The sequence below is a fragment of the Sander lucioperca genome, chromosome 24, assembly GCF_008315115.2.
Source record: "Sander lucioperca isolate FBNREF2018 chromosome 24, SLUC_FBN_1.2, whole genome shotgun sequence".
NCBI lineage: Eukaryota > Metazoa > Chordata > Actinopteri > Perciformes > Percidae > Sander > Sander lucioperca.
Window position 1 is genome coordinate 3,879,809 of NC_050196.1, and position 23,785 is coordinate 3,903,593.

Below are 23,785 nucleotides of genomic sequence, written 5' to 3' on the forward strand. Positions count from 1 at the left end.
TGTAAGTCTTCTGGTAGCTGAGCCAAGAGAAATCTCAATCATTTTGAATCTGCAGAGACGGAGAGCGTAGATATATGTAAGGAGATAACATGAACACAGGCTAATTATTGCCAACTAAAATGCTAGTTAACATTAGTAATTAAACTTAAACAGCTAATGTAAGTCCAAATTGCCTGAGAGCTTCTCCTGTACTATACGGTAATTCCTCTACTGTGCGACAGAGAGTCGCAGAGGAGGGCAACAAACCCTCGTGAGAGGCAGGGATCAGAGGTCGGACGTTAAAGAACAAAGTATCCATTAACAAGGGCACAGCCAATCGTCAATGCAGGGAGGATTCAGGGTTCAGTCTCCAACTGGGAGCATCGACGGACGGCGGCGTCATCCGGAGAGGCATCCTCTCCTGGCTTGGTTGAAGCTGCAACGCCGGTGCGTGTAATAGATGGTGCCGATTGCCAGGAACCATCATCGACAGCGGTGGAAGTAATGGCCATCAGCGAAGTGAGCTAGACCAGACGTTGGGTGCCAGACAAAAGCACGAGTTTGATGTGCAAACGAGAATTGAGTAGCAAAAAGCGAGCAGCAAACATTTGGAGCAAACTAAAGCAGCAGTAGGAACAAGCTGAAGTAGCAGCATTTAGGAGCAGCTAAGGCAGCAAGCTGAAGGAGCTAAGTGAATCAGTTTAAGTAGCGCGCCCTGTTGAGTGTAGCCATTTAGCAGCGAGGGGAGTGACCAGCTGATGCGCTAATGCAGATCAGCTGCTGCAACTTAGCTGATGCAGATCAGCTGATGAGACCGTGTTGTCGACCAATAGTGGTTAGCAGCGTCTTGACTACCTGGCCTGCCAGAACTGACGCTGACGCTCAATTTATGTTTTAGCACGCTAAAGCACTTGCAAACATAGTACTATAGCTTTCTGATTTATCCACATTCCACTAACACAAGCTGCATACTGTGTACAAAATGCAGCTTTCGTTTAACTTACAGACTTGTCACATGTTTACTTTACAAGACATCTTGATGACAGCCATGCTCCACCCTCAACCTTTAGCCATCTTACCATCAGGAGCCAGGCAGCCTTTTTGAGTCAGTGAGTAAATTATCATACTCTCTTACTTACCACTCAGCTAAGGGAGAGTATTAGGGGCTGATATGCAGGGTTCAAAATTGTCCAGCATGTAAAAGCGGTCAAAAGTGAGAGGCGAGGACCAGCTCGCTGCAGCTCAAATGTCCCGAACAGAAACGCCCCTGAATAGGGACCAGGATGCGGCCAAGCCACGAGTCAGTTGCGCAGCTACTCAATTAACAGCAATGCAAAGCGAGTAATTGCAATTCGTTACTTTCCAATAATACCCTAATTTAATAGATTGATCTAATTGCGTACTTCCTAGGAACTATAGGCAATTCATTCTTAGAAACACCTCTCCTATCAATTCCATTTACACTTGTAGTTATCCATGATGTTGGTAACAGCCCAACTTTAATCATGTACTCTCTAGAAATTTAAATATAGAGAGCCACCTCAGGGTCACAGCAAGAACAATTTGAGGACTTTTGCATTACCTCGCAATATGTTTTGTACGAAGCCTGCCTGTAGTCAGCTGAGAAAAAAAAGCCTTGTGTACACCCTGAGGTTACAAGCTGAGTCTGACTATGCCAGGCTAGAAAAACCTGGAAGTTTAAATGTAAAACTGGCAGTTTGGAAGCTGAATTCAAAATTAAGCTTAGAGCTGAAAAACATTGCTATAAAAAAGCTGGAAGCTAAACTGTGATACTGTCAAAGCTGGAAGTTTAAATTAATGACTGAAAAGGCTGAAAGAAGAAATAAATTGTCCTTTATTATTCGCTGTGAAGCTGTGCCCATATCAGAGTGATACTGGCGCGTGGTGTATTGTTAAGACTCACATTAATGGCTTTGTGACAAGTACCTGCACCCATCAAGGTAATCTGGTGATCGTTATTACCAGAGCCAAACAGAATCTGCAGGTTTCTTTTTTAGTTTTCAACGGTGATCCAGAATGACAATCTGCAGAATTTTGGGGACTGTTTTTCTCCTCGAGGTGAAGATATGTTAACATTCTGAGTTTTATTTTTATTTGTTGAATTTGTTGGCTATTATTTCTCTCAATTACCATTCTCACGACTGAGACAGAGTCACAACACTTCACATCAATGTAACATAAATTTATTTAATTCATGTAACGTTACTCGATAAATACTTCTCTTTTTAGGCTTAAAAATCCAAACTGATTTTCCATTTCATGGTCAAGAATTTGGCAGTAAACTTCATCCTATGCTGTTATTTCATTTTGTCTTGATTTTTGTATTTGGAGGGGGTGATGGCGGGTGGGGGTTTCACATCGGGAGGTGATGTGTCAATGTCGTGAGTTGTATGTTCTGTGTTGAACATTAAATAACAAATGTTAATCTTAAAAAAAGATTGATAATATCCAGTGCTGGGGAAGTTACTTTTAAAAAGTAGTGTTTGCTCGTTACTCGTTACTTCTTAAAAAAGTAATCTGTTACTTTACTTAGTTACCCCCTAAGGAAAATAACTTTTTACGTTACTTGTTACTTTTACGTTACTTTTAAAAACAGGCGTCTCTGGCAGAGACTGAAGTTAATTATACCAAAACTATCTTTGATCATAAAGCCAATCTATGGTTTATCAGTGAAGTGTCTGAGTGAGTGATGGCTGATTCATTACGAATGAGTCCAGCACGGGTTGAATGCACATCGGCAGGTCATCGGCGTTACACGGTGTTAGTGTATACTATGTAATGTCTGTATCGACTTGTACCGGTCGCGCAGCCACGATGGTCCGTGCATTGTCGTAGACACATGTATGGTGTAAGAACACTTTCAAAAAGATGTATGCACAACTTTAAGCATTCATATTCGTATTTTAAACATTTGTGCGTAAATTAACTTAGGCATGCAAAATTACGTTTTCATACACGTGAGTCAATAAAATTACATTTGTATTTTTATGTGAGTGTGACTCTAGAAGCTATGACTGTAAACATTCATGAGCACAACTCTGATTTCTACGACTACGAATTCTTCACTGTGAACACAAATTCAAGTTTGTGGGTACGAGTAAAGGACAGTTGAAGTGACGTCACTGCCGTCACAGGGCAGGTAATCGAACCTAGATTCCATCTAACGCGCATGCGTCAACGGCGAAAGATGGCTAACAACAGACCTGAGGCTGCTAGCCTAGGCTCAGCATCACAGGTAAAGTAAATAACGTGTTTATTCAACATTTTTTATACGATTTTACTAGTTTGATAGCACTTTATAATGAGATACATTTCCGCAACTCTTAGACGTTATTGCTTTAGCTTGCAACCTAACGATATTTACTCGCTGTTAACTCTAGTGCTAGACGACGTTAGCATTGACGAAGTGCTCTGTGTGAAAGTAGCGTTATAGTTAGTGATGTTAGAACTAAACTGCACTGTAATCGTATGTTTAGCAATGTCGACCAGATCAGTAGTGTTAACAACTGAGCCAGATATATGAGTTAACGTCAACCAGGAAGTCATTGTAATGTTAATGAGCATAATGTGCTAATACAGTAACTTTTGACTCAGTGGTCCAGTATCTGCATTTTATTCACGGACCTGAACGATTGAGGGTAATAAAATAACGTTTAATTAACTTATTGATAAGCAATGCAACATTTATTCATTCAAGGTCATCAGTAGGCTACATTCATGCATTCCACTATAGTGGGATATATGGCATTATTAGCCTGCAGTCAGTTGCTTGAGACCAGCCGCAGGAGGTATGGACTGCATGGGTTCGGACGAGCTTGCTTTTTGGTCTGAATGCGGACCAAGACCCCGGCGTTGACAAGCCCTGCTATGATTAATGTATTTTGCAGGTATTCTGTACAATACTAAAAAATACCTATGGCTATAACATTTGGCATTTAGTTATTGTCTTTCTTATTACTCAGGTCCAATTAACAGACATCCTAAGCACAGCCCAAAACCTGGTGTTGCTGCTGAGAAACAGTGTACCGGCAAATGTCAGGCCAGTCAGTCAGGGCAGTACAGGAGAAGCTGCTGTTGGACAGGGAGCGCAGTCAGTGCCGACAGTGAGGCCTCAGCGCAATGACTCTGGACAGTCTGTGAAACAAGAAATGGCTCGGTAGGATACATGGGTTGTTTGTCTGCATTCATTTTGTAATTGCACTCCTAGTGTAGGTACTTTTAGACAAACTAGGCCCCCGATTCTAATGTAAGCAAAAGGGGGGGAAACGGGTACAGATTTTAAACATTAGATTATTTCGCTTTGAATATTTTATGGAGCTGTCATTACCACTGTTGGAGAAAACACAAAGTAAACTGCATTTACCCTAACATAATCAGTCATTGAGAATGTAGATATGTTTTAAGTTAGGTTGTTCTGTGTTGATGGATGATAACAGATGAGAATAATAGTTTGCCATCTTATATGTTTAGGTCTTTTCCTGGATTTTTTCGAAAGGAGGCAAGAGGCAAAAAGCGTTTTGCACCATATACACCAACACAACCTGGGAAGAGCTTTTTGGTGAACTTTTTTCTTCTTGAAAAACAACGTGAAAAAACACCAAAAGGAGAAGAGGAACTGCAGCTTATACTGGCTGGCCTTGGAAAACGTTCATTAATCATTAATGAAAACATCACACATTCAGAGGTATGTAATCATTCATTAACTGCCTTGCCTAAAGTAATATCTAAAGATTAAAAACACCCATCTTACAAGTCATATTAATGCTTGATGTAATAAATATTAGTATGACAAAATATAAATCATTTTAATACAGTTTTAATCATGCTTTTGTCATTTTAGTTTTCCGATTTGCTTTTGAGTACATATCCAAGACTGGCAAATATCTGTGGTGGCTGGTTGCTGCACAAGTCCACAGGTATGTAGGCAAATACACTGTATTAATTTCCATGGTTTCAAATTGTGTTTCAATATACTCCCTAGATGAGTAATTGCTGTATATCCAGATTGGCTATATTTAGTATCTACAACTGTTCAATTTTAGGTGGGGGTGGGCAGCGGAGATTGGCTGTTATCCCTCCAGATTTAAATGGATACACCGGCCAGCAGCTAAAAGCAGTGAGCGGGAATGGAAAATACACAATGTACATTGCTCCTTTACAAGAAGAACTGGATACAATTCCTTTACCACCAGAAGCAAAGGAATTTGAGAAGATGCCCAAAGCCCAGTGTACAACCTGCAAGAAAATGGTTCCGCTTCAGATTCTTCCAGGACACATACAGGAATGCAAGAAAGAACTTGTAGATTTGTGTGATTCTGCTGAAGAAGTATGTTAAAGCTTGGTCTTTTAGGCATTATTTCAGGATTTATTGGATTGAAAAATGACATGTTTTTATTGTGTACTGTGCTGAAAAGTGTTGTTATTGTGTTTCATCCCCAGGAAAGCTGCAAGGAAGAAGATGAAGATGTATTCTCAGCTGCCCTTTGCTACCAGACAGACAAGGTAGGATATGTTTTGCTGTTATTTTAAGTTAAGAGCCTAATTTACAAATGCCATTTATTAGCACTTGCAAATATATGCAAAAACAGCATTGTAACTTGTGATTGGTCAAGGTATTTTCTTTGCACCAATTGCAGGTCATGGTGTTATACATGTCACTTTGCTGGTGCTATAAATTAGGCCCTACACGTGTTGTTTAAGGTTCTTTAGCTTAGATATGTTTTCTTATATTATAGGAGTAGTGTGACGCTTTATTCACATGCATTGTAAATTCATTTGTTAGACAGCTGAGTATAGGAGGATGTGCGAGTATTGTACCAGGCCTAACGACCACCCAGAGAAACAGTAGCAAACACGTATGAAATCATAAAACCACTCATAGATTTAGTTGTGATTCAAATGTTCAATGTCCGTATTTTTTAATTTTTAATTTCCAGTTCTGAGGACATCTTGAATTGGATCGCTTTTCAAGTTGATAAGACAAACACATTTTCCATCTGTGTGTCGCGAACTGATCTCTACAACAGAGGCATGCAACAGTGGCAACGGCAGAAGAAGACCTCACCCAAATGTCGACTTAAGGTCACATTCTTTGCCGAGGCAGGCATTGATACTGGTGCCCTTACCAAAGAATTCCTCACAGGTACAGGTGTATGTCCATATTTGTTAAATCAGACACATATGTGTCAACAGGGGGCCTCTGGTGGTGCAACGGGTGCAAATGCTGATTGGATGAAAAAAGGAACATTGAAGAGACCTTTTGAATTTCTTGTATTTGTTGTCTTCCAGAAATGTTGGTAGAAATAGAAAAAAGACTCTTTGTTGAAGGTCCAGATAAGAAAGGGAAGAATCCTGTTTACTGTCTTAACAGTTTGGACTGTAACTACTTCAGGTGTGTAATGAAGTTATTTTTGCATCTTGTCTTTAAGCGTATTAATTGCAGTACTACTTTAGTTTGTATGCTCTTTCAATTGTTTAATTCTTTGTTTATTAGGACTGCAGGAGAAGTCATAGCAGCTAGTCTGGCACAAGGCGGACCTTGCCCTAACTTCATGCGTGAGTGGTGCTTCAGATATCTCTGCTCTGGTGACTCTGACAGCATTCAAGTGTCTGCCAGTGATGTCACAGATTTGGAACTGTCACAGCTAATTGTAAAGGTAAGTCCAATTTGATCAAGGTCAATAATAGTATTAACTTCATTATGACATGGATTGCACAAATCTAATGATTTGTTTGTTTGTTGACCGTAGAGCACAATGATGCAATGAGAACAACTTTCACTTAACACCATTCGACTTTCAGCTAAACAGCGCCAGTGATGACAACATCAGCGACCTGATTGGTGACATTGTGACGTGTGGATACACTGGAATCGTGTCTGTGGATAAAAGAGACAGCATGATAAGGTATATTGTTAACATTTTTGGTTTTCATTATGGCAAGGGAGTATTGTACAACAATTTGTGACTTTGTGACAATTTGTGAATTGTTTCTTGAAAAGTTATGTTGTGAAACCACTTTTAAATGTCACCAAATTATAATTTAACAAAGTGCTGATGTCTAATTTTCTCTACAGTAAACAGTTTTACCACAAAAGTAGATTATCCTGATGAAACACTTTTATATTGTCTATTAGAGCTGTTATACTTCACTCCACCATGAGACTCATCCCGATGCTCGACCAGCTCAGAAAAGGCCTGCAGCTCTATGAACTACCAAAGATCATGAATACCCATCAAGACCTTTGCAAACCACTGTTTGTTGCAGGGGAAGATGATAAGGTACATTCTTGTCTCAACCACTCTTTGGCCAGACCTGATTTTGTGGTCAACTTCACAGAAGTCCCTGTACATCTTGGGGCTTATAGTACCATGGGAGGTTGCCGTTGGGGAAGTATATGAATGGAAAAGCCAGAAGTACACAGAGCTAGCAGCCGAGGCAGAACTGTATGGCTGGCGTACTCAGGTACTCCCTGTTGAGGTTGGATATGGAGGGTTTGTAGTCACTTTAACAACCAGGCTCCTCAAGGATGTGGGGATTCGTTCCAAAAAAGTGCCGATTTTTCATAGGGACTGTAACAACACGTCCTAGTAGCTCAACATGGGTTTCTGGCTGCTTTTAATTAAGCATTTATGTTTTCTGCAAGAATTACTATGTTGAATGCAGACTGAAATGTATTTCCTTCTTCTTAAAGGTGGATGCAGTCTTCATTCTGGAGAACAGCCGCCCTGTCTTCAGTGAGATTGGTTCTGCCAAACACCGCGTGGAAACAAACATCATGAACTTTTTCCAGGACTACCTTCAGGAAATTGAGGATTCTGGTGTGTTTTAGCCAATATTGAATAATATAGAAGTAGTAAGCTTTTCTTCTGCTGTCCTGCAGTAATTTTTATACAGCGCAGTGGAAATGGCTAGCTATCAATTTATATACTCCAATAAATTCACAAGGCATAACGTTTCTTTTGCAGAATCTTGATGTAAAATGTGATATTTAATATTATGTCCTCTAGAATAACACTGCTTCATGAAATTTTACAGCCATAAACTAGACAGCCAGGGCTTTTAACACCCCATGCGCCCAACCCAAAAAGGGGCTATGCTTAATAGGTTAATCTGATTTAATTGAGGGATTGTATTAACTAATTGTATTAACTTGAAAACTAAACTAAAGGAAGGCAGCATCTTTTTAATAGTTTTTATCCAGACTCACATTTAATCTCTTTTTTTAAGAACAAGATGGCCCAAGCAACAACAATATTGCTCCAGAAAGTTTGACTGTTGGACAAATCATGCAGTGGATCACCGGACAGGGACACAAGCCCGTTCTGCCAAGTGAAAAGAAGGACTTTGTCATAAACGTGAGATTCCACCATGACTGTGACACACATCACACTGTTTTTTTTCCTATTGTCAGCGCCTGCAGTCGTACAATCACATTTCCCTCATACCCACAACTTCTTGTTTCTGTGAATAACTTTGTGATTCATTGTTACAAAATCATTGTTTTGCTGTTAGTGATGGTCCACTTCAAAACCATGCATTCACATGCATTGTAAATTCATTTGTTAGACAGCTGAGTGTCCTGTGTGCAAAAATGCATTTCATCCTGACATCATTGAGATCCATGCAGCCAGTTGCGGGTTACATGTAAGGAGATTTCCTGCCAATTTTTAAAATTTGAAATGTAATTGTTTATTGTTAATTTAGGACAGTCTGTTTTCTTTATGTGTGCAGAACTTCAGATGATGATGGCCATGAGTCAAGTGATCCAATCAGTACATTTCAAAGGTAAAATTGTATATTAGGGAATTATGGTGGTGAATGATGTTATCTGAACAATAAACCTTTAAAGAGATCCTGCAGTATCAATTAGCTTTTTCTTGTTGAAAAGTGATGTTATGTGTGATCATAGAGAAATCTAGTAATCCAAAAACATGGTATGTTTGTGATATTTTGCCCGTTTGGACTTGCATTGAGGCCTCACCTCACTCCTGAGTATAGGAGGATGTGCGAGTATTGTACCAGGCCTAACGACCACCCAGAGAAACAGTAGCAAACACGTATGAAATCATAAAACCACTCATAGATTTAGTTGTGATTCAAATGTTCAATGTCTGTATTTTTTAATTTTTAATTTCCAGTTCTGAGGACATCTTGAATTGGATCGCTTTTCAAGTTGATGAGACAAACACATTTTCCATCTGTGTGTCGCAAACCAGTTTTTTACCTCACTGTTACTCCCATGTTAAAATGAAGTAATGTCACAGCAACACTTTTGTAACTGGCAGTCTTTGTTTGCAAATGTTCAACTTCATTCCATTAAATCTTTTGCAAGGACTGATTATATCTTAGGCATTTCTTTGTGTCACACATAGACTTTCAATGCACTGAACCACTGATATATAAATGTCTCTGCCAAATGATTCTGACGATGCAGAGGGATTGATCATGGACTGTACAGTTTCCATAATAGCTGGAGTCAGCGGGCACTCAATTTCTGGGACTTTAACTCCATAAGGTTCTTCAGGCACACCTTCAAACATCTCCCAGTCAGTTCCAAACAGCTCCATGTTCTGAAAATAATGTTATTTTGTATGAAACATTTAGAAATATTTGAAAACACTGCCAAGCACGCATTGACCTACAAAGGCCTAGTGCAGTGACTAAAGAAAATAAAGACTACAAATCTATCATAAATTATGCTCAGTTGACTTGGTCTAATTGTGTGCTTACTTAAGTGAAGCAACACACTACTCTCTTACATACTTCTATATTATTATTCAATAACGTTATTCTAGAGTTATTGACACCATTCAAAATTTTAAAATGTCAGCTTCTTTTTATATAAATCTAAATCCACACCTTTAGGTTGAACACTTTTTAACTGCACTTTGCCTTTAGAGACCACTTTGAGAGGTCGCTTCAACAAACCTGCAAATCTTCATCTGGGTCACAAGGGTTCTGCATGTGACCCATAACCCAGAGTTGGTTAGGGGTGAGTCCACCTTCTGATCGTAAGGGATGGTTGTCCCAGCCTTCGGTGAAGGTGTGAAGGGCCTCTGCCAGACGTGGAAGGAACACATAATGGGCACAAAACAGATGGACAGCATCTGACAAATCCAACAGGCCGTCTTCTTCTAGACTGTGAAGAACTTCATAGTACAGATGAGTGACACAGGTCCAGACATCTCGCCATAGGCGCTCAATCCTAGATAAGAAATAACAGGACTTACTCAACTCAAAAGTAATCATTCATATAGTCTTACTTAAAATACTTTCCAACAGTGATTTAACATTCTCACTATGAATATACTGTAGATTATGTAAATTATTATTTTAACCGTTGGTTGTGCGATGAAGCTCCCTCTTCCAGTGCCTTTAACACTGAACATGGTTTCAGCAATTCCGACATTTTCAACGCCTTCATCGCCCCTGACCCTTGAAAATGAATGGGGGAAATGCTCATTTATAATTATCTCAACAAAATATTCCATTGAACATTACTGAAATGATCAACAAGAGCATAGAAACAGTAGCACAAGATATCACTATTTACCTGGAAGGCCAGCCATAGTTTTCCACTGCCTTCAGGAAAAATGAAAGGGCAGTGTTTGAGCAATTATTTGTTGCTGGTTCCAGATACAGTATCTATACAGACAAACAGAGTTTCATATAGTGAATCTGCAAAGGCAAAATACTTGGCCTACAACACACAAGACAAATCTTTGATTGCCGGGGGAAAAGTCGGGTGTCAAAGCAACAAAGGTAAAAGAAAAACAGGAATAGATTAGAGTCAAGAGAATAAATAATAAGCATAAAATAAATAATTAAAATAAGCTTTCTGACACATGACATATGCATTAAGTCCCTGAGTTTGTGGGTTAGCCTATGTACTATCTGGGTACAGAGTTTCTACAGTCATGACATTCCTGGATGTTATGAAATTAGAAAAACGGTTTTCGAGGCATGACAATGGTTTGGAATTAACAGAATGTTTTGTAAAGTTTTGAATATACACTGTTTTAAGCTATTTCTCCTCATTTCTCCTTCTCTTCTTCTCCTGCTACTATTGACTCTCGTTTCACTCCTCCACAAGCTTTTTTCATATTTTTCTCCTGCTCCTCCCCATCCTTTCCGCTTCTCCTCCCCCCCTCTTCTCATTATATTATCTTCCTTCTTGGTGCATGTACGTTTTGATAGGTTTTTTGGAACAAAAAAACGGAAATAATGAGCCATTTTCCCCATTTTTCTGATTCTAAACAAGAAAACCAAATCCAAACAACGTTCCGGTCCGATTTTGGTTTTTGCAAATTCCTTTTTTCATTTGAAGAAAGACAAGACAGGTGGGTCAGATGACCTGGAAGTAAAGGTAAATATTTTAAAATAAAAGCCAAGGATGGCCATTGTGTAACATTATACGTCATATCAGGGTAACGTTAGATGAACAATTTAATAAATAAAAATAAATAAACCTGGACAGATGGAAGCATGTTAGCAACAGTAGTTAATACATGTGGTTTAATATTGTGCATTCATCCATGTGCACAGCAAGAGTCAACATATAGAGCACATATAAACTTTCAAATAACAGGGATGAGGAGGTGGTCAATACTTTGAGAGACACAATTAGAAATATTTTTGTTGCACTGACCAGATGTAAGCATACAGTTGTACAATATCAGCCAGAACATTTTAAATATGGCCTTAAAGGCCTGATGGATGTCCCAAGAAGACATTCTCAGAGATGATAGTGTTTTTTTTAATAATTTAATTATGTTTTTCTTCTTTCTTATGGCTTCCAAGTCAGTGTTCTGCAGCCATAGCTTGTACAGTTATGTTAATGCAATTATTATGTTTATTAATGCTGTTGAAAGTATGTATGAGCTATATATATGTTTAATAAATGTTTTAGATTCCATATGTGTGACATAACAGGAGTGTTGTATATTATACACACTTGAGTATATAACTGCATTTCATTTTACAACCCTTTTGTAATGGAATGATTCAATTTACCTTACCTATATGGAGAATAAAGATGTGTGACACTGTTTCAGTCTTATACAATACCTTATAAAGTCCCTTCCTAAAACAGTGTTCACACATTATATATCACAGTGGTAAATCACTCTTTAGACAAGATGGCCTACATTACGACATTTCTGATGTGAGTTTGTTTCAGAGATGCTAAGAAGCTGACAGCAGAGTTAGAACAGAAGGGCATGCAGTTGTGACTCTGAAGTAAGGGTGAATGATGATGCAACTAGGTTGCAAATAAACCATAAATATCAAATACCAAATTAAATGAACATTAAATACATCTATATCAATAACCTGGATTTAAAACAGTTAAAGACACAAACCAGGCATACGTTTAAATATACTCACATTGCCTACTGCACACACAATAATGACTTAGGTTAAAGTATATAACCAAATGTAATGCACCAAAAGTGTGCTCATTAAACGTGACTCTTGCTGTGCACATGGATAAATGCACAATAATAAACTGCATGTAATCAACTACTGTTGCTAACATGCTTCCATCAGTACAGGCTAATTTGTTTATTATTTTTCTTCTGATGTTACCCTGGTTATGACGTTAGTCCATTTATAATGTTTCAGAATGGCCATCCCTGCTTGGCCTTTATTTTGATATATTTACTTTTACTTCCGAGTCATCTGACCCACCTGTCTTGTTTTTCTTAATGAAAGGAGAAACGAAAAAAGTAATGAATGAATGAATATGGTTTTCTCATTATACGTTTTGGATTAAAAAATTAGAAATGAAAAAAAAATACGGCCGGACCCATATGCAGTTTATCAACAGTGAATACATGAACACAAACATATACAGGAAGAATAAAGCACTATAATAAAAGTAGTAAAAAAAGTGATGCACCTTTCTTGAGTAACCATCTATTGCTCCAAATATGACGATGTTGTACCTTGAAATCAAAAGGATGAGATGACAATGAGCAATCTATGAAAAGAGCTGCATTAACTCAACACCCATAATAAAGTACATAAATAAATGAATACCTTACCTTATGAGCTTATGGTTTGTGTCCACATGCACTAATGACAAAGGCCGCTGTAGGAAGTATGTCCTCCTGACGATGCAACCCAGCTGTGTCATTCTTTCCAAAATTCCTGGAGCGTCGACTCTGTGCATGGACTCCTTGATGCGATTCCACTGAACTCTATGTCCGTTTGCTTGCAGACAACCTTTAACCATTCTGTATCCTGCGTTTGGGATCCTGGTTTTTATGGAGAGGACAGCATCATCCAGTTCACTGTCAGATAAACTGCTGTATGTAAGTCTTGTGGACAACCCGAGTTCATGCATACGCCGGAAAATTGTACTTTGGCTGACACCCAACAGGTTGGCGATACAAGACACTGGTAAGGGCATGTCAATGAGCCGGGACAGCAGCTCCTCAGAAAAACAAAATTTTGGTCGACCGCGTCCTCCTTCTCTAATAAAAACACAGGGACTGTCTTGGGAAAGAGCTGCGTGGATCATTCTTTGAAGGGATAATAGATTTCAGCTGGGATGTTTAAAATGGTAGATGCAGATGTCAGAATAAAGGCTTCCTGATTTACAACGTACTGGAAGTAGTCCAAATTAAAGTATGGTTGACTTAATGTGTCAGAGATCCTTGATTCCAGACGCTGCAGTAACTGAGTAGCCAGTGGTCCCTGTAAATGCCAAAATACATATTACATGCAATACATGGTACGGTTAACTTATCCGTACCAATTTCACATTATGTAACGTTAGGCTAGATAGACATTATCATTATTTTGCAAGCTAAAGCAATTACTTCGTCTGGCTCAGTTGTCATTACTGCTCTGATCGACATTGCTAAACATATGATAGCAGTGACGTTTATTTCAGGTAATGTTATTGCATATCTTGCAGTTCAGTGTCAATCAGCGAAACAGGTCATTTCTAACATCACTAACTATAACGCTACTTTCACACAGAGCACTTCGTCAATGCTAACGTCGTCTAGCACTAGAGTTAACAGCGAGTAAATATCGTTAGGTTGCAAGCTAAAGCAATAAAGTCTAAGAGTTGCGGAAATGTATCTCATTATAAAGTGCTATCAAACTAGTAAAATCGTATAAAAAATGTTGAATAAACACGTTATTTACTTTACCTGTGATGCTGAGCCTAGGCTAGCAGCCTCAGGTCTGTTGTTAGCCATCTTTCGCCTTTGACGCATGCGCGTTAGATGGAATCTAGGTTCGATTACCTGCCCTGTGACGGCAGTGACGTCACTTCAACTCTCCTTTACTCGTACCCACAAACTTGAATTTGTGTTCACAGTGAAGAATTCGTAGTCGTAGAAATCAGAGTTGTGCTCATGAATGTTTACAGTCATAGCTTCTAGAGTCACACTCACATAAAAATACAAATGTAATTTTATTGACTCACGTGTATGAAAACGTAATTTTGCATGCCTAAGTTAATTTACGCACAAATGTTTAAAATACGAATATGAATGCTTAAAGTTGTGCATACATCTTTTTGAAAGTGTTCTTACACCATACACATGCAGCCTCTGTTCTGGAAATCCTTGCGTGTCCGTGCGACCGACACAAGTCCGCATCGGTCCGCTGCGTGTATGTATGAGCCCATCTCCACCGCATCCATCTGTGAGGTTGTCAGCTTTGTGTCTGCCTGGCATTCTCTGTTTGTAGGACAGCCGATTTAACCGCCAGTCCTCAGCGATGTAGTGGCATGTGTCAGGTAGCTCTCCGCTCAGAGTGCCGTCCAGCAAAAAAACACGAAGCTTAAAACCCTCTCTCACGTACCGTGTGGAGCTTGTGACTATTGCGCAAGCGCGCAGCTGAGAAGGCAGTGTTGCTGTCAAATCTGTCCCTGGGAAAAGTAACGTTGCGCCGAATTGAAAAAGGAACTACGTTTCCTTACCAAATTTTCAGAAGTAGCGCGTTACACTACTTTTTACCCGAAAAAAAGTAGTTACGTTTCTGTAACGCATTAACGCGTTACAGTAACGTAACTAAGTAACTACTTTTTCACACAACACTGACAATATCCAAACTTTCAACTTATCACACATCCTCTTTTATATGGATACTATGGATTCATCAATATCTGATTTAGTTAATATGATTGTTCTTATGGGTAAATATATTCATTGCAGTAAGAGGAGATATTCTTAACCTTCCTTTGTTTGGTTTATAAATTATTTTAAATTGTTTTTTTCCTCACTGAAATAGATCAAATCTAGTAAAATTGCAAGAAAAATGCGTAGTGATATATCTAGGAAATTTGACTAATCTCACCTTGTGTGCTGCTCATAAAATGTTGATTTTTTTCTTTTTTCTCTAGCCTTTATGTTTTTTACCTGTGATTTTTTTAAAGTAATTCCCCCCTTTTTGTTTTGTTTCTGTTGTTATTTTTGGCTTGGGTAATTCTTTACTTTCTTGTACATTGACAACATTTGTATTGTATCTACTGATGGATATTTTCTTTCCCCTACCAGAGTTTGGTATGTTGTTGTTGTCTTCTTCTTCTAGAATTCCGGCAGTGTCCTTCTTCTTCTGTCCATTTCCGGAAGACTAGGCACTGTTACTGCATTGCTGCCACCCACTGGTGATGAGGACATTCTACATTAAAGATCCTCCTGGACCTATATTTCCCTAAATAGGTCTGTAAATAAAGCTATTAAAATTGTGTGAAGTGTATTATTCAATTTGAACAGTTAAACGAGCATGAGAAGGAACACATAAACAAAAAATGTGCATTATTTTTTTTTTTTTAAATTAGGGCCTACTTAATACTTTACAAAATAAATATCAAACAAATACAAATACAAATTCAGTGGTAGAATGTACAGTAAGTAGGCCTAAGTACATTTACTCAAGTACTGTACTCAGTTACTGTACCCTAGTGCTGTAGGCCTCGTTGGCGCAGTAGGCAGCGCGTCAGTCTCATAATCTGAAGGTCGTGAGTTCGAGCCTCACACGGGGCAGGAGTTTTGCGGTGCAGAGATTACGGCAGTACTACGTGAGGTCTGTTCCCCCTCTGGTTTACGTGTCAATACGAAGAAAAACTGTTTGTCATAAACTGTTCATGATAACCCTCTGATTAATGTCTATAATATCCCAGTAATTTTGAAGTTAAATATATAGGCATTTAATACAGAAAAAATGTACAGAACTATATTCTTAATGGTTACAAAGTTTGTGGTTGTTGAAGTATGGTGGTATAGATTTCTTATTAAGATGTGACCTTGATATTTCTAAACTACCTGTCAAGTTATCTGCTTTCTACGGAAGAGGATTAGGGCCACATTTGAAAAAATGTTTTAGAGTTCTGAGTTTAAATTCTGAGAAAAAAAGTCAGAACTCGTGAGTTTGCAGCCATCTCCTGGTGTCCACTGTCAGGGGAATGAAGCTTAAGGACCGTAGGCTCTGTGCTGCCGCTGGCTGATTCAGACAATCACTGTTTGGTTGTATGTATCATAGCATATGGTTTGTATATGCAGTTTCCTTTTTGAATGACAAATAGATTACCCCCTGCTGGCATGGACAGTTATTTCCTCTCAAGCAGGCAGTTGTGTTAGTTTTCCGTCGGGTGAAGTCTTTGCAGTGCAACTTTTTGGCAAAGACAAAGGGGACGTTAATGTGAATGACCCCTAAACTGACACAAATGAGACAACGGACCCCCCCATTTGATAATATTTCGTCCTTGGGTGCCCCATTCAATAGGACTTTTGCTTTTAGATGTTTTATTTATTAAGGAGTAAACCCAGAGCCAAAATCGTCATACATTCTGTCATTCTGTTATTCAAGGATGAAATTATAGTGGTACATTTTGTGAAAAAAATATTTACCTTTTTGCTGGGGACCCACTGAAACCCCCCTTAAGGACCCCTGGGGGTCCCCGGACCCCACTTTGGGAAACACTGCTTTAGAGAAGGAGGAGACCTTAGCAGTAAAGCTAAAGTGGGCTGTGGAATTTGTTGTGTCTCAGGCTGCTGTTGGTGTGACTATGATAGAACGTTACTGCTTTACACACAGTTTAACACGTCTTCACCTCCATCTATGCAGAGAGGAAACAAACAGCATGCTGACTGGTTAATTCACAGGCAGGGGGAGCTATCATAAAACTAAAAAAACATTAAGCACTAAGTTCTTTTGGATTCAAATATTCTCTCAAAGAAGAACCAGGAGTGTGCTAGTGCTAGAGAGCAGAAATGTTCGCTAGAGCAGAACAAAAATACAATTAAATTTCAGGTGGACTAAAAATGTAATAATATTTAAAATGATCATAAATGGCCGTGCTTTATGACAAAACAATGTCACTATTGAAACAAGTCACATTTTCCTCCACACTCCGCGTCAGTCTGTGTGCACTCATAACTTCAGAGTCCAAGTCCAAAAAAAAAGTGTCAGTGTCAGAGAAATCACACATCAGATGATGTAGTTCTGCTATATGTCCACTAGATGGTGCTAACTGATCATCTAATTAAATAACTCATCATTGGTACACTACTACTGTATATTTGTAGCCTGGTTGACACCAGACCCTTCTCAGTTGTAACTGAGAGTGGGTCTGGGAAAGGTTAATTGACAGTTCATTTCCAAAGGGGCGTCACCAACGGACACCCCTCAAATGCCTCTGGGCGCATTGGATAGTCCAACCAATCAGACCAACAATCCGGGTGACGCTGCGCTTCGGTAGCCGTCATGTTGAATTTAAACAAAAAGCTGCTCGCCGTCGCCATCGCGTAAAGCCGGCCTCAACGGTTGTGATTTGTGTAAAGCCCGCCTCAGCGGTTGTGATTGGTGCCTCGATTTCGGGGACATTGGAAATGGGCTTGAATGGGCTCTTCGCCAGACTGACTTGCAGAGCAAATCTCAAATTTGCCGGAAGTCCGTCAGGGTTTACCCAGGCTAGTATATCTGGGACATTATGAGGCAGAATGCACCCAGAGATCCCTGGCCGGGGCGGTTCACTCTGTTCCTCAGTCCTGGTTCCTATCGAAGTGGGACCAGAACATCCAGAACCTCAGGCTGCTACAGATGTAGTTTGCTTTTAAACCTCTTCTTCAAACAAACTTTGGCTTCCAAACACTTTACTTTAAAGGCATTTTTTTCTAAGTTGTCCCTGTAAATACTTCATTCCTTTGTTTTAATCACATATAGTGAATTGTATTTTTTGCAAACAAGATATCTTATAAATAATATAAAAAATATAAATCAGGTTCTAGCTGACAGCAGGGAATAATCAGACTACTTTAGGTCAGTGATGTATTAACAAATATTTTCATTAAGTCATTTCATTAAGTTAATCTTAAAAATTGGTGGGGATAATAAATTTGCAGTGGCCTCATCACCAGCCATAACTTTAGTTTAGCTAAAGAGGCTTAATGCAGCCGGCTTCTATAATGAACCAACAGGTTAGGTAGCTAGTTTATTGCTGGTGCTAGCTTGTGATTTTGTTCCCCACAGCGAGTTAACATAATGATAACAAGGCCCACCCATTTAGAGTGAAAAAATGATTGGTCAATTTGACCAATTGAAAACATGCCTTACAGTTTCAAGAGTCCCACATTCACACAAGCTAGAAACATATTATCCTACAATGCACAAAGAGCAATTTAACCCACAGTGTATGAAGGTAAATATGGTGCAAAAAGGGAGAGCTTGTAGAATACAATATGAGAACTTGCAGAACAAAAAATCTGAACTTGTATGTTAAAATTTGCACTTGTAAAAATTTAATTTGCACTTGTAAAAATAAAATTTGCACTTGTAAAAAATATTCACACACATGTGATCTGAATTTGAAGTCATACAAAGAAAAAAAACATGAGAGCTTGTAAAAAAAATCTGAACTTGTAAGTTGAAATTTGCACTTGTAGAAAATGTTCACACACCTGTATTCTGAATGTGAAGTTACAGAAAAAATATTCACAAATGTGTAGATTGATATTTACATGAACACAATGACAGCTGCAAACTTATAATGCAACATTTACTCATATACTTTTTTTTTACTCTGGTTCATTTTCCATCACAACCACAACTCAGTGATTACAACCTCTCGAATCTGTCACTGCAACTTCACATATGTGCTCTCTCACATCACAAAGTGGCGAATCTGCGCACCTTCTTGACGATACATTTGGTGCAAAACTAATTTGTACCTGTGGACTTAGGCTGTGGAGCTCTGAGCTAACAGAACGGGAAAAGCAGGGTTTCTATCGCCAGATGAGGGACAACTCTGTCTGGCTTATTTATGTGGCATGGAAACTTGGTGGAATAGCATGCTAGCGTTAGCTAGCTAACTAGCAGCCAGCCCGCTTCTAAATAAATACCTTTTAATTATCTAAACACTTTTTAACAGTCAAACTAAAACACTGGCGGTGAGCTCCACGGCCTGCAGCTGCAGACGGACTGTCATCAGTGGGGATCGACCAGCGTAGTAACACTGCTTTTGCCAGAAAGCTTCGCTGCCGACCTCGACCTGCAGTCGGAGCTCCAGCGGGACACGGAGAGCCCCACATCCGGTAGGAGCGGCCCATCCCCCGGCCATGACCAGAGCTTGCTTTGCTGATGTTGTGCATCCCTGCTAAGAATTGCACCCGCTTGGCCAGAAACAATCATTTCTGCAGAATTCATTGCTGCCGAAAATTGCATCTAGGTAGCAAGGAAATGCTACTACAGAGTCTGATAAAACATTGATGTCTCTAAACCTTCTAAAATCCTAATCATTATTGATGAACATGACAAAGAGATTTACTATTGCCTAGTTTTTAAACAGTACTTTGCCTTATAAAATCATCATTTTCCCTAGTGGATGCAATTCTCGGCAGGGATGCGAAACTTGGCACCTGTTACCCACTGATGACGGTCCGTCTGCGGCTGCAGGCCGTGGAGCTCACCGCCAGTGTTTTAGTTTGACTGTTAAAAATGTTTAGACAATTAAAAGGTATTTATTTAGAAGCGGGCTGGCTGCTAGTTAGCTAACGCTAGCATGCTATTCCACCAAGTTTCCATGCTACATAAATAAGCCAGACAGAGTTGTCCCTCATCTGGCGATAGAAACCCTGCTTTTCCCGTTCTGTTAGCTCAGAGATCCACAGCCTAAGTCCACAGGTACAAATTAGTTTTGCACCAAATGTATCGTCAAGAGTGTTGTGAAAGTCGAGGTGCGCAGATTGACCACTTTGTGATGCGAGAGAGCACATATGTGAAGTTGCAGTGACAGATTTGAGAGGTTGTAATCACTGAGTTGTGGTTGTGATGGAAAATGAACCAGAGTAAAAAAAAAAGTATACGAGTAAATGTTGCATTATAAGTTTGCAGCTGTCATTGTGTTCATGTAAATATCAATCTACACATTTGTGAATATTTTTTCTGTAACTTCACATTCAGAATACAGGTGTGTGAACATTTTCTACAAGTGCAAATTTCAACTTACAAGTTCAGATTTTTTTTACAAGCTCTCATGTTTTTTTTCTTTGTATGACTTCAAATTCAGATCACATGTGTGTGAATATTTTTTACAAGTGCAAATTTTATTTTTACAAGTGCAAATTAAATTTTTACAAGTGCAAATTTTAACATACACGTTCAGATTTTTTGTTCTGCAAGTTCTCACATTGTATTCTACAAGCTCTCCCTTTTTGCACCATATTTACCTTCATAACAGTGCCCCAAACTCAATCTACACAGTGTAACTGAGTCGCTACGGGGCAGAGTACAGAAACATCTGTTCTTAACTACAGGTTGTACAGAGAAGTAGTGTCTAGCCATGAAGATTATGAGTGAGCAAGAAAGCCACGTTAAGTTAATAGTTGCAGACCAAGAAGCAGCTGCATTAACTCGCTGTCTTCAAACAGAAAAGGAAGAAATCGAACGCAAGATAGAAAGAGAGAGACAAGAGGCTGCTCTGTTAAAGAGACAGCATTAGGAGAATGCTGCAAGAAAAAGGTCAGTTGAAAATTTGAAGAGCTAAAGAGGCTTAATGCAGCCAAGGCAAAGCTTCAAGTGTACAATGCAAATGAGTTATATCCAACCCTAGACTTTGTACCACAAAACTCTGAGGCTGAGTTGCCTACAGATATGCAGATAATCAATCAAGTGAGTATTGCTGATCAGCATCCACCACTGCTCAGAGATGTGACTCCAAGAAGTGTGCTCCAAAATGACATGCAAGAGCTGGCGAAGGTCTTAGCTGAAGCTATGACAGCAAACAAGCTACCCATTCCAGAGCCTTCAGTATTTAGTGGAGATCCACTGAAGTTTAATCACTGGAAATCATCCTTTCAGACTCTCATAGAGAAAAAGAATATTCCAACCGCAGAGAAAGTCTTCTTCCTTCAAAAATATGTCGGAGGAGCTGCTAGATAAGCCTTAGAAAGTAATTTTCTGGCTGGTTCAGAAGAATCATACAATGCAGCATGGGACCTGCTCAGTGAAAGATATGGCCAACCCTTTGTAATTGCCAAGGCTTTCCGAGACAAACATACATGGCCAAAAATAGCTTCAAGAGAGAGTGCTGAGTTGAGAAAATTTGTGGACCTTTTACGCAGTTGCGAAAGTACTATGGCTAACAATGACAGTCTCAACATTCTTAATGATGGAATTGAGAATCAAAAACTTACTGCCAAGTTACCTGACTGGTTAAGCTCTGGATAGAACTGAAAAGCCACACAATATCAATTTGAACACGGAAGGATCCCAAACTTCAGTTATTTTGTGACGTTCCTTTCAATGGAGGCTAGCATCGCTTACAACTCCATTACATTCTTCCGTGCATTACGGCAAAGTGAGTCTGATAAAGCGAAGATCAAGAGCCAGAACATTATGACCTCCAAGAACCAAACCGTAGGTGCCAAGATCTTCACAACAAACACCAGTGAAAGGAAAATAGTAATGTGTTTTGTAAAAAAACAGGACACAGCTTACACAAGTGCTACAAATTAAGTGAGAAGCCTGTTGCTGACCGCGTAAAATTTATGCAAAGTGAAAACCGTGCTTCGGGTGTTTGAGCCCTGGCCACTAGTCTAAGAGCTGCAGTAACCGTATGTTCTGCGATACATGCTCAATGAGGCACCCCACATGCCTGCACGAACGTTCAAAAAGGGACCAAGAACTAAAGAGAGAACAATCTAAGGAAAGAACTCAACCACAAGACGTCACAAAGGAAACAACCTCTAACAGAGTTGTACAAGATAGTAATAATACACAGAGGTCGGCAATAGTACCTGTCTATGTGTCAACGCCAAGTGATCCAGACAAGGAAGTTCTCGTCTATGCTCTGTTAGATTCACAGAGTGATTCATTCTTGATGAAGTGGCAGATGTTCTTGATACAAACACAGAACAAGTGAAGTTAAAACTATCTACGATGTCGTCAAGGGGGACAATCATTCACTGTAAAAGACTTAATAGCCAACAAATGAGGGGCCTATTTTCCTCCAAGAAGTTAACAGTGCCGAAAGTTTACACTCGTGACTTCATCCCTGCTAATCGCACACACATCCCAGTGCCTGAGACTGTAAAGGCATGGCCTCATTTGGAGCATCTCCTAACCACATCGCGCCTCAAAAGGATTGCTAAATTGGTCTGTTGATCGGGTACAATTGCCCACAAGCTCTAATGCCGCGAGAAGTCGTTTGTGGAGAAGAAAGCCAGCTCAGAAGACCGATTTACGTTGGAACATAGTGAGTTATGGTGACCCAGGTGAACACTACGGTGATGTAATCGGAATAAGTCACTGCATCATCGTAAAGCAAGTCATGCCTGAAGTGAATGCAATGGTCAAGCTTAAAGGAGAAGTCCACTATGTTTGCAATACCCAGGTCAGTGAAATGGGCACTCCAGATGACATAATTAAGATGCTGGAATCTGATTTTAGTGAGAGAGGTGGAGAAGAGACAACCGTCTCTCAGGAAGATCTTCACTTCTTGGCTAAGCTGAAAGACAGAATCAGACAGAAGCAAGACGGTCATTTTGAAATGCCAAATCTACCATTTAATTAATTTATTATTTAATAAATCATGTGCTTGAAATAAAGGGTCTTCAAGAACATTTTTGGACTGACTCAAAGGTCGTCCTTGGCTATATAAACAATGATGCCAGACGGTTTCATGTGTTTGTAGTGAACAGAGTCCAAAGAATCAAGTCCACTACAGATCCCAAACAATGGCACTTTGTAAAGTCTGAAGATAATCCTGTGGATCATGCTTCGAGAGGTCTCTCAGCTTGTTGCTTCCAATCAAATTGGTTCACTGGCCCAGATTTTTTATGGGAAAGGGAGCTACCCAGAGGAGATGTTATGGTGGGAGAAGTCTATGATGAAGATCCGGAACTTTGAAAGGCCTAGGTGCTCAACACCAAGGTGAGGGAGGAGAGCTCATTGTTAGACTGCTTAACAAAGTTCTCTGACCGGAAAAGAGCTGTCAAGGTTATTGCTCTTCTAAAGCAGATCAAGGGCATCAAAGATAAAGTAAGTGGAGCTACAAGTATTGAGGAAAGACAAGAAGCAGAGCTGTTTATAATTAAGTTGGTTCAGAGGGAAGCATTCAGCAGTGAAATCAGAGGTATAAAGCAAGGCAAGGAAGTAGAACTCCAAGACAAAGTAAACAACGTTCCACTTCCGTGATTGCTTCGTTGCTGCCGGAAATTCAACCGGATGTCCGTTACCTTACGCGTTCTTTGATTTTTAAACTCTGGTCGATTTATGAGGAAAATAGTTTACTGCTCCTCAGATCTCTGCAGGGTAAAATTGAGAC

At 39.5% G+C, this 23,785-nt stretch overlaps 1 protein-coding gene, 1 long non-coding RNA gene and 1 other non-coding gene across 3 annotated transcripts; 2 read left to right on the top strand and 1 right to left on the bottom strand.

Moving 5' to 3' along the window:
- Window positions 1-5,986: 5,986 nt before the first annotated feature.
- LOC116057789 lies at window positions 5,987-8,389 on the top strand. Its single transcript, XM_031310381.2, has 6 exons — window positions 5,987-6,142; window positions 6,289-6,391; window positions 6,494-6,656; window positions 6,802-6,905; window positions 7,136-7,820; window positions 8,230-8,389. Exons 1-5 carry the CDS (start codon window positions 6,031-6,033, stop codon window positions 7,398-7,400), a joined length of 747 nt encoding a protein of 248 aa, XP_031166241.1. The 5' UTR covers window positions 5,987-6,030; the 3' UTR covers window positions 7,401-7,820; window positions 8,230-8,389.
- Window positions 8,390-9,320: 931 nt separating this feature from the next.
- LOC118494419 lies at window positions 9,321-14,554 on the bottom strand. Its single transcript, XR_004896541.1, has 5 exons — window positions 14,166-14,554; window positions 13,613-13,701; window positions 10,556-10,680; window positions 9,931-10,207; window positions 9,321-9,572 (listed from the first exon to the last, which is right to left on the bottom strand). It is a non-coding gene; the product is annotated as an uncharacterized LOC118494419 (long non-coding RNA).
- A 1,380-nt stretch (window positions 14,555-15,934) lies between these two features.
- On the top strand, window positions 15,935-16,007 carry trnam-cau. Its single transcript has one exon. It is a non-coding gene; the product is annotated as a tRNA-Met (tRNA).
- Window positions 16,008-23,785: the final 7,778 nt, after the last annotated feature.

Excerpts from the sequence above, each read along its gene's own strand:
- LOC116057789 (XM_031310381.2), top strand. The coding sequence starts at position 6,031 with ATGCAACAGTGGCAACGGCAGAAGAAGACCTCACCCAAATGTCGACTT. Across the intron at positions 6,392-6,493 it reads TTGGACTGTAACTACTTCAG|GACTGCAGGAGAAGTCATAG; the intron begins GTGTGTAATGAA and ends TTTGTTTATTAG. Across the intron at positions 6,906-7,135 it reads AAAAGAGACAGCATGATAAG|AGCTGTTATACTTCACTCCA; the intron begins GTATATTGTTAA and ends ATTGTCTATTAG.